This window comes from Bos grunniens, chromosome 22 (genome assembly GCF_055505025.1).
Source record: "Bos grunniens cultivar Pamir isolate PY7600 chromosome 22, Bosgru_T2T1.0, whole genome shotgun sequence".
Classification (NCBI taxonomy): domain Eukaryota; kingdom Metazoa; phylum Chordata; class Mammalia; order Artiodactyla; family Bovidae; genus Bos; species Bos grunniens.
Window position 1 is genome coordinate 44,370,897 of NC_141186.1, and position 11,228 is coordinate 44,382,124.

Genomic DNA, 11,228 nt, shown 5'->3' on the forward strand with positions numbered 1-11,228 from the left:
TATGGACTGAGGTTTGTGACATTGTACAGGAGACAGGGATCAAGACCATCCCCATGGAAAAGAAATGCAAAAAAGCAAAATGGCTGTCTGGGGAGGCCTTACAAATAGCTGTGAAAAGAAGAGAAGTGAAAAGCAAAGGAGAAAAGGAAAGATATAAGCATCTGAATGCAGATTTCCAAAGAATAGCAAGGAGAGATAAGAAAGACTTCCTCAGCGATCAATGCAAAGAAATAGAGGAAAACAACAGAATGGGAAAGACTAGAGATCTCTTCAAGAAAATTAGAGATCCCAAGGGAACATTTCATACAAAGATGGGCTCGATAAAGGACAGAAATGGTATGGACCTAACAGAAGCAGAAGATATTAAGAAGAGGTGGCAAGAATACACAGAAGAACTGTACAAAAAAGATCTTCATGACCCAGATAATCACGATGGTGTGATCACTGACCTAGAGCCAGACATCCTGGAATGTGAAGTCAAGTAGGCCTTAGAAAGCATCACTACGAACAAAGCTAGTGGAGGTGATGGAATTCCAGTGGAGCTATTTCAAATCCTGAAAGATGATGCTGTGAAAGTGCTGCACTCAATATGCCAGCAAATGTGGAAAACTCAGCAGTGGCCACAGGACTGGAAAAGCTCAGTTTTCATTCCAATCCCAAAGAAAGGCAATGCCAAAGAATGCTCAAACTATCACACAATTGCACTCATCTCACATGCTAGTAAAGTAATGCTCAAAATTCTCCAAGCCAGCCTTCAGCAATATGTGAACCGTGAACTTCCAGATGTTCAAGCTGGTTTTAGAAAAGGCAGAGGAACCAGAGACCAAATTGCCAACATCCGCTGGATCATGGAGAAAGCAAGAGAGTTCCAGAAAAACATCTATTTCTGCTTTATTGACTATGCCAAAGCCTTTGACTGTGTGGATCACAACGAACTGTGGAAAATTCTGAAAGAGATAGGAATACCAGACCACCTGACCTGCCTCTTGAGAACCTATATGCAGGTCAGGAAGCAGCAGTTAGAACTGGACATGGAACAACAGACTGGTTCCAAATAGGAAAAGGAGTACATCAATGCTGTATACTGTCACCCTGCTTATTTAACTTATATGCAGAGTACATCATGAGAAACACTGGGCTGGAAGAAGAAGCACAAGCTGGAATCAAGATTGCCGGGAGAAATATCCATAACCTCAGATATGCAGATGATACCACCCTTATGGCAGAAAGTGAAGAGGAACTAAAAAGCCTCTTGATGAAAGTGGAAGAGGAGAGTGAAAAAGTTGGCTTAAAGCTCAACATTCAGAAAACGAAGATCATGGCATCTGGTGCCATCACTTCATGGGAAATAAAACAGTGTCAGACTTTATTTTTGGGGGCTCCAAAATCACTGCAAATGGTGACTGCAGCCATGAAATGAAAAGACGCTTACTCCTTGGAAGGAAAGTTATGACCAACCTAGATAGCATATTGAAAAGCGGAGACATTACTTTGCCAACAAAGGTCCATCTAGTCAAGGCTATGGTTTTTCCAGTGGTCATCTATGGATGTGAGAGTTGGACTGTGAAGAAAGCTTAGTGCCGAAGAATTGATGCTTTTGAACTGTGGTGTTGGAGAAGACTCTTGAGAGTCCCTTGGACTGCAAGGAGATCCAACCAGTCCATTCTAAAGGAGATCAGCCCTGGGATTTCTTTGGAAGGAATGATGCTAAAGCTGAAACTCCAGTACTTTGGCCACCTCATGCGAAGAGTTGACTTATTGGAAAAGACTTTGATACTGGGAGGGATTGGGGGCAGGAGGAAAAGGGGACGACAGAGGATGAGATGGCTGGATGGCATCACCGACTCAGTGGACGTGAGTCTGAGTGAACTCCAGGAGTTGGTGATGGACAGGGAGGCCTGGCGTGCTGCGATTCACGGGGTCACAAAGAGTCGGACACGACTGAGTGATTGAACTGAACTGAAGACAATTCAGGATTATTTTCAGCAAGTAGGTAGATATTGGGGATTTTCTTCCCTTTGGTAATACCTTAGAGCAAAAAAGGAAGTCAAAGTCATTTCAGAACCCTTTCCTCCATAAGAGACTGTGGCTGCCACAGTTGGGCATAGGCATTGGGAATTAATTTCTGAACTACAAATGAAATTGCCAAAAGACTTTGCAGCAGAATCAGATGAAGATGGTCTGAGAAAGTGAAGCCCTCTGAGGGGCCACACATGTCCTGTGGTCTTACTTTGTCAGTGCTCCACTCCCAACTCCCTCCCAGACCTCCCCTTGGGTTAAAGGCCTGGTAGGGCTGTGGTCCTGTTGATTGCTGAGAAGTCATGGTGAGAGATGGCAGTCTCTATGAGTGAGTGAACCAGATGGCGGTGTTACTGCAGCTCCTCACCCTTCTCTCCATGCACCAATCACCTGGTAAACAGCAGGGCTGACCTCAGGGTTGCGAGAGTGGCCAGGGAGGCCCTCTTTGTCACTCATACTATCTGTTGTTGAGTCAGCTGGCAGCATGAGTGGGCTGTGTGCAGTACTCTGGCATCCAGACATGAACTCCATTTCCAAGCCTACTTTGAGATCCCTCACCCACACCCTTCTATTACCACCTTCCAGTTCTCTCTTCAGGATCTACCCCCATCCAGGTGGCCTCACTCATTAGATAGAGCCTCCCTCATTTCCTCTGTTTTCCATGCTCACCATCACACTCTAAGTCCACTGGAGGCCTCACATGTGATGTGTGACTTAGGCAGGTTGTCAGATACTCTGAACTTCTGTCTTCACTTGTAGGGTGGGAATGGTAATGAGCCCACAGTATGCGAAAATGAGGACATGATGCAGAGGGCCTGGTGCTTGATGGTCGGTCACCCATGGAATGTTAGCTGTTTCTTGGAGTTGGGCGGCCTGGAGCCTGCACATAGCAGAGATTTGGGGCAGACGATGAGCCCTTCTTGTAACACTGCCCATCTTGTCACTCGACTCTCCAAGCTGTACAGGTGAGTGAGGTTACCTGTTCTCTTTCCAGGTGGCTCTGGACTTGTGGGAAGACTTCAGCCTCTGCAGGGAACGGCAGAGAGAATGGGTCATCCAGAAGATCCACGAGTCCCAGTTCATCATTGTGGTGTGTTCCAAAGGCATGAAATACTTCGTGGACAAGAAGAACTACAAGCACAAAGGAGGCGGCCGAGGCTCGGGGAAAGGGGAGCTTTTCCTGGTGGCGGTGTCTGCCATCGCCGAGAAGCTCCACCAGGCCAAACAGAGCTCATCCACGGCGCTCAGCAAGTTCATCGCCGTCTACTTCGATTATTCCTGTGAAGGAGACGTTCCCGGCGTCCTGGACCTGAGCACCAAGTACAAACTCATGGACCATCTGCCCCAGCTCTGCTCCCACCTGCACTCCCAGGACCGCAGTCTGCCAGAGCCCGGGCTGCAGCCGGGACGGGTTAGCCGAAGGAACTACTTCCGGAGCAAGTCGGGCCGCTCCCTGTACGTCGCCATTTGCAACATGCACCAGTTTATCGATGAGGAGCCTGACTGGTTTGAGAAGCAGTTCTCTCCTTTGCATCCGCCTCCTCTCCGCTACCGAGAGCCGGTCTTGGAGAAGTTTGACTCGGGCTTGGTTTTAAACGAAGTCCTCTGCAAGCCAGGGCCCGAGAATGAATTCAGCCTCAAGGCCGAGTCGTCGGGCCCTGGGACACCTGCCGACTCGCACTCTGAGGGCCCGCAGTTCGGGCCTGACGAAGACGTGGAGGCTGGACCCGTTGTTGCAGGCGCCAGTGCCGTTCTGCGGCCCCTGCTGCATGCGGGGAAAGCTGCTGGGCCCTCGGACATGCCGCGGGACTCGGGCATCTATGACTCGTCTGTGCCCTCGTCTGAGCTGTCCCTGCCCCTGATGGAAGGGCTCTCCGCAGATCAGACGGAGACGTCTTCGCTGACGGAGAGCGTGTCGTCCTCCTCAGGCCTGGGTGAGGCGCGGGGAGCGGGAAGCTGGTGGTTCGGTGGGTTGGGTTCCTGATGCAGGCCACAGCCTTGCTCTAGGATTCCAGAATCCAGGAGAAGCTTTTTGCTAATTTTGCTGCAGTTTTGTCAGTCGAACGTTATGGGAAGTAACAAAACTACATTGGTAGCCTCCCAGGTAATGGGACTGTTCAGGTGTGTGAGCTACAGAAATACTGATAAGAAATTATGGTGAGCTGCCTGGTACCATGTTATGTAACATACAGTATGTGCATTAGCTCGCCTTTCTAAACTGAAAACGTGTAGATACTGAAACACATTGGGTCCCAAGTGTGTTGGATGAGTGTCTGTGGACCTGTAGATTTGTAGAGTTCACCACTCCCCACCTTGCCAATATCTTTAAAGCCACATGTATTGACCCAGGAGTTCATGCGGCATAGTATTCTCTCCATTCTAGCTCAACACAGGCTCTGGTAGAAGGGCCTGCTTCCCCAAGGAGCCCCCCACAGGATGCTGTCTGGAGCTGCTCTTACTGTGCCTATTACCCTTTGGAGTCCATGCATGCATACCTGGCCCCTCAGCTGAGGGAACTGGAATCTGGTGGCAGGATGAGAATGCCCAGCCTTGAGCCGGTGGGGATGCCTACCTCACTTGTGCAAAGTGCATGGTGCAAACCCAGATCCAGCCTCATTCTGGCCTGAGCACCCAGGAGTAACATGCGACTCTGCCCTCTCTTCTTTTCTTAGGTGAGGAAGACCCTCCTGCCCTTCCTTCCAAGCTCCTTGCCTCAGGGGCGTGCAAAGCAGAACCTGGTTGCTGCAGCTACACTGGTGAACTCCACACGGTCGCCCCTTTGTAACAGAATGGAAGAGTCTAAGCATTGCCACTTTAGCTGCCACCTCTCTCTGGTTCCCCAGCTCATCTCTCTGGGTATGTGGCCCACTTGGAGCTGAGGTCTCTTACAAGGATATTCAGAGCGAAATCCTGGCCAGTACTTGCTCTCCTTGCCTCTCTATTCTCTACCAAATATATTGGCAGAGTCTCCAGTTCTCTGAAACCATGTGGAACTGTGAAAGTCATGTCCATAATGTCTGACAACAGCTTGCCATGTTAGGTCAGACTTTGGACTAGAGCCAATTCTGGGAGGTAGGGAAGAAACAGGAAAATACCCGCACTGATCATTCAGACTTAATTTATCTGTGCAAACTTTGCCAGTTAGCTATTGGCTGCTTTGATTTGAAATGCTTTGTGGAAAAAGCACTTTTGATGCCACTACAGCCACAGAAGTCAAGTGCCAGTCTCTATGGAATCCATGTAGTTAAAGATAATGCCTCTTTCCATTCTTGGTATGGAATTCACAGTGCCATTTACAATGCCATGGGTGTTTAAAAAAAAAGCTCTGGAGTCAGAGGTCAAGAAGGTAACTGAATATACAGTCATTTTTCATAAAAATGAGTCTTATATATTAGTGGGGGACATGTCTGGCCAAGGAGGGGGCTTCAGGGTCAGGCCAATGACCATCTAGACCATTCTTTCTGAGATGGGTTGGTCAATTTGCAGAGGGCACTGGGGCCACATCTTGATCTGAGTAGGCATCACGCAGGGGCCAGGTCTGCCCACCACGTTTCCCTGGCTTATACTTACTTTGTTGAATCTCAGATGTTGGTGCCTAAATGTTTATTTTTAAGAAACTGATACCTAACTGGGCTGTATTCACCAAAGTTGTAATTTGTGTTTTGGTTGACCTCTAGTCTAAAGCTCTGAACAGAAAATTAGGGATGAGAATCCACTGACAAAACAGCAGTATTTGGAGGTGGTAGCCAGTTAATCTGCTGAACTTGTTTTGCCTAATGACAAACCTCTTTTTAAGAAGGTGAAAAGGAAGGTATTGTTACAAAGATGAATGTGCTCTTTAAGTATTGTCTAAAGAAGACATGGGACCTGAAATCATTAAATTCTTGAATCTTAAAGTACTTCCCTCACAACCCTAGCCTGTGAATAAGGTTTCATTTTCTTTTTGTTTGACTTACCCAATTAAAAATTCCTCTCTTATACTTCACTCTACCAAAAATAGGCATTGAGAGCTTAAGAGGAAAGAATTTGCTTTAAAAGGGAGAAGTAATATGTTCTGTTTTTATGAGTGACTTCTGTACAGAATTTTTGTTTCCAAAGGGAAAATAGTTGTTCCTTTTCCCTCTCCATGACCTTAAGGGGGAGTGAATATCTTTTTCTACCTTTTTCATAAATGCTGTTGGATTTTGGCACCAATACCAGGGACCCTGATTTTCACTCCTTCACAAAATAGGACCAATATTGACGGGGGGGGCGGACACTGAGAAGCATCCTAAGGTGGGGTGTGGGGAAGTGGGGAGGGGAGGGCTTTTCCTTCGAGGTTCACGCCCAGCAGGTGGGGAAGCGAAGGCTTGCACCCTTGCTGGAAAGAAGAGGTTTGTGTGTATCTTTGATGCAAATACCACACTGCCTGCTCTGTAAAGGCAGCTGGCAGTTTCTTGGGAGAAGAACATGCTCGTCTGTTCTCTGGCATCGAGTTTCCTGCAGCTGCTCTGAGGGAGAGACAAGTGGGCTGCAGAACTGTCTCCCCTGTAAGACCAAGCATCTTGTTGGAGGAGGGATGTTCCATGCTGTCACTGTGGAATCCAAGATGAACATAGTTTCTGGCCTCCCGTGAGTGTCCTGCCATTCCATTGTCGGCATCCATTCTGTGAAGGAGATGGGGCAGTCTTATTAATGTATGAAAATGCACTTGGAAACATTTTCAGAGTGATTTCTTACTGAAGTCAAGAAATGGTGCATGCCCCAGAGGTGCCATTAGGAGCTGCCTTAGGATAGATGTTCAGCTTTGTATGTGAAACAAGGCATCTCTGAGAAACTGGCCCCAGTAACAGAGTGAAAGACCAGAGAAGAAGCATCAGCTGAGCTCCATGAGCATGGGCAGAGAGCTTGCTAAGTAAACTCACTGTGAAAATGGAAAGGAAAAACTGCTTGGCCAAAAATCAAGTGATGCTTTAGTGTGAATTTAGGGTTTAGGTACTTATTTTGAAATACTAAAGATTGTGATGTTCAGCAAAATCAAACTTTTGTACCAAGTAATGAAAAGGACAGTGTGAATGCCCAGCTCTGAATAGTTGAGAAGTCCAGCTTTTCTAGTGTTGTCTTATTACTTTCACTTTTTTTTTTTTAAACCCTCCCCATCTCATGCTGGAAGTGGGAATGGTTGCTGTATAGATTAATGCAAAACGTTTTATGCAGAGGTGCTTTTGACTCACGAATGGTCCTGGATGGTGGAAATGATAGGACAGAATTCAGATAAAGGTTCAGAAGTCACAGGCTTTCAGATGCTGGGGAACCAAGAATTCGAATATGGGATTGAACTCAATGAAGGGCCTTTATTCCTAGAGTAAAAGGCTCTGTAGCTCAGATAGGTGGTATCCTCTGTACCGGAGACCAGAGGTAGGTCCTGGCTTCCTTCAGCTAACTGGGAAGAGCAGGTAGTTGAAATGAGGGAGCCAGTTGTTTATCTCGACTCACCGATGCACTACACGTCTGACACACACGACACCTTAGCATTTGGCACAGTCGGCTTTTCTTAGAGCATGACCAGGTGGGTGAAGGCCCAGGCAAAGGTGTGTTCTTCTCTGAGATGAGCTACAAGCAGTAGGGACTGCCTGGATGGGCCCAGCCCAGTCATACAGGGGCAGGAGTCTTTTGGAGAACTGAGGCCTGGGCCTGTGAGGGACGTTGATCTCCAGATAATCAGAAGTCATCCAGGCCCACGTCCCAGGACTTCAGTGAGTGACCTAGCCAGGTAACAGAATTTTGAGCCCAATGTGAGAGAGGCCATAAAAGTCATGAAACAAAGAGTTTTTGGTTGACACAATAATAATTGAGATAGTCCCAGATCAGAAGTTCAGAGTTGAGTTGTCTTTTCCTTTAAAAGAAGCAAAGGAAGAAAAAAGCTTTTTTTTTTTTTTTAATTCCTGGTGAAGAAATGACACACTTTCCTCCCTAAAGAGAGAAAACTCTGCAGTCCGCAACCAGCTCAACACTAAGTGGGTTCTCTTAAGGAGAGAGGAATTACCCTGTCTTTATTGGAGAGAGGTGGACAATGGCAATGAGAAGATTATGAGCCTTTTCTAGTTGATATTGTTGGGAAAGAGTCTGTTCTTATTTAACAAATGCTGTTCCTTCAGGAGGCCCCCCTGTAGCAAGTGTAGTGATAAATAAGGTATGGTGACAAACCCTTCTTGGGCTCAGAGAGACAGTGGGGCCTGGTGGAGACTGTGGCCAGCAGACACCCTTGTGCTGTACTACAGGGAGCAGCCACTCCAGCCAGTTGTGACCATATAGTGTTTCCTGATTGTCCCATTTTTCAAGAGAAACTGGGAATCTGGGAGTTTTACATGAAAAAAATCTGATTATTTTTTTTAGTATGGGCAATAAAATTCTTAATTGAATTCAGGAAACCCATGGGTGGACCTGATTTGGCCCACTAGCTATCAGTTTGCCACATCTGCTTTAGAAAATTTGAAAAGAAAGGCATCCATGGTAATTACATATGTCTGGTGCCACAAGAAAATAGTCTTGCTAAATGCAGCCAGAAGTTAGATTACTTTTTTTTTTTTTTTACCCATTGCTTCCCTAAAGAAATTTGCTATGATTGTGAATACATTTTAAATCTTTTGATTGCTTCTTCATACTTCATATGTTTTAAGAAAAAGGCAAAGCAATTGTTAATTTCAAAATCAGATTTCTCCTCACTTAAAAAATGTGACACTTGGAATAGTTTCATTTAAATTCCACACCTTAAAGGTCCTTATTTATAGTTTTAACTCTTGGCTTAATCACTTTTTTAGATGAATTAAATCACTTTTTTAATGCTGAGCTTAGGCCAAGCCCTAATGAGGAAAGCAGACATTGTGGAGAGCAGGGCAAGGAGTCCTGAGTATCCACTAGAGCCAGGCATTTGCTCCGTCTTCAGTTTTAAATAACTTGTGAATTGATCTGTTTTGGAGATTTGTGACAGAATACGGAGATACCAGTCAGGAGTCCTCATGGAGTTGGGTTATCCTTGCTATATCACCTCCTTTCCAGGTTTAGGGTTAAAATAAACAGAAGGAGATCACAGACTGTAAGCCAATAGCTTTCATGCTGATAGCAGAGCTTTGGGGGTGAGAGAAAGTTTGGATTATCTGGCAGGTGCCCATCTAGTGTCAAACAGAAAGGGTTGTGCATGAATTATTTCAGTCATTTGGCTGTGGATGTGATTCTGGATTTTCAGCGAAGGAGCTTCTGTTAACCTCCCCTGCTGATCAGATAGTTCTTTGTACATCTTCCTTATAGAAATTCAAACCAGCCTTTTGTTCAGCGTGTAGTGGAAAAAGAACAGCTGCTCACCTTCCATGTATTTGAAAACCACAGTGAAATCATCCCTCTAGTATTTTTATTCCGGTGATAAATAATCCCACCCCTACTCATTCTTCACAGCTCTTGTTTTCCAGGGGCTTAATAATTTTCACTGCCCTTCTGTTTCTCAGCTTCACACTCAGTTTAGTTGCCCAAATAGAATGTGCTGCCTTATTCACATTGGTGCCTTGTGAAAGCCAAGCTCAGGATGGGGATTAACAGAAATTCTTACGTACCCAGCTTCTTTTACTGTTTAGAAGTATAAAGACGCTTTTTAAAAAGTGGTATATCACCTGTGTTCATTTTGAAGGTTGCTTACTACATTTTTTTTTCTCAGCAGTAGTCCTCTATCATATGTGGGTTTGTTATTTTTTTCCCTTGTGTGTTCAAACACTTGGTGCTTATTCTTGATGTGTCTGATGTCATTCCTGGGCTGCTTCAAGATACCCTTCAAGACCAGCTCTTACTATCTGAGTGGCAACCACCCCTCCCTTCCAATTTTGGATTCTATTTTTATATATCTGTATATGTCACCTTTAATTCATGACTCATAGTATTATTAAATGGTGCAGACTTTAGCCACAGACAAGATAGCAGTTGCTAAGGGCTAATTTGCTAAGAGGTCGAGTGAGGCCCTTTTGGGCAGTTGCCTTCCCTCCTGCTCTTCGACTCCTCTCCAAAATTCAGTGAGGACCACAGACTCTGCAAGGAACATGTCCGTGTTCTAAAGGGCTGGAGCCATGGCTCCAGGTCGACCAAGCACTGTGGTTTGTACAAGCAGATGCCTGACAAAAGCAAACCATTATGACTGTGTATCTGATGTTTTTATCAAAGAAAATTTCAGTGGAGAAGATTCAAAGAAGCTATCTTCTGTTTGTATGTGACAAAGACAAAGTTGGCCGCTCCTGTCATTAGCCAAAAAATAATTACCGTTGGATGACGCTAATGTGTAAGCATGTTATTTTTAATAAGTGGTTATTTTCTGTCTCAAGAAAAAGATGTAGTGAGTCTGGAGAGAGCAAAAGCTTTTGTAAAAACCAAATGTATTCATTTAGAGAGTAGATGACTTTTATTTTCACTGTTTTGTTTTTCACTGCAGAAGCTCCCTATTTGTCTGGGGGGAAAGCCTGTGGAACAGTGGTTATTGCCATTGTCTTTGTTTCATCTTTAAGTTTCTCCTTTGTGAGGTTTGGTGGAATAGTGAGCACTGACCAGCAGACTGTAGCAGCATGCTGTGTTTTTACATTGAAGATGTTACTGTCTTATTTGATTTGTACATAACTGTAAATAGGTGATAGTGTCCACAGGCGACATCTGCAGAATGTTGTTTTTGTACCGTAGCATCTCTGCATCAAATAAAATGTTTTGTTTTAAGATTGTGGTGGCTCATTATTCTAGGTCATGTTTTCTGTTTCCTGAATAGCTGGGGTTCCTAGCACAATTTTCTGTGGGCCCTTATTCTGAGAGGGAGAGAGATTACCCAGGGTGAGGAGGCCAGGATGGCTGGTCTGTCTTATACTTGCAGGAAAAGGAACCTGCTGCCCTTATCGTTTACTCCACCCTCCGTCGGCCAGATGCCTGTTGTCTCATCGGTGTCTGGAACAGGGGCAGGGACACTTACCTCAAGGAGAAATATGACTCTCAGAACAATGGACTTTCTTTGAAGAAATTGGAAAAGAAGTTGATGGATGCTGAAATTTGGGAGCCACAAATTTCCTGTCATTCAGAAAGAAAAAGGTGCCTGTTCATTCTTCTGATGTGAGGTGTCTCATCTTCTGTGTGCCGTGTGCTCTGAGTTACATCCCTGGTTTATGTCAACTTTGGGGCCTCATTTTTGAGATTCTGACACCCAGAAATGG

At 45.3% G+C, this 11,228-nt stretch overlaps 1 protein-coding gene across 5 annotated transcripts in view; it reads left to right on the forward strand.

Annotated features, from left to right (window-relative positions):
* IL17RD (interleukin 17 receptor D) overlaps positions 1–10,743 on the forward strand; it is a 68,458-nt gene extending 57,715 nt beyond the window's left edge. For 4 of the 5 annotated variants that reach the window (XM_086367389.1, XM_086367391.1, XM_086367390.1 and 1 more), the window contains exons 12-13: positions 3,014–3,953; positions 4,692–10,743. In XM_086367389.1, the coding sequence (XP_086223515.1) occupies positions 3,014–3,953; positions 4,692–4,804 (1,053 nt within the window). In that variant the 3' untranslated portion in view covers positions 4,805–10,743. Of the gene's footprint in view, positions 1–2,778; positions 2,848–3,013; positions 3,954–4,691 lie in introns of all 5 variants that reach the window. The other variant, XM_086367393.1, reaches the window with a different exon arrangement.
* Positions 10,744–11,228: the final 485 nt, after the last annotated feature.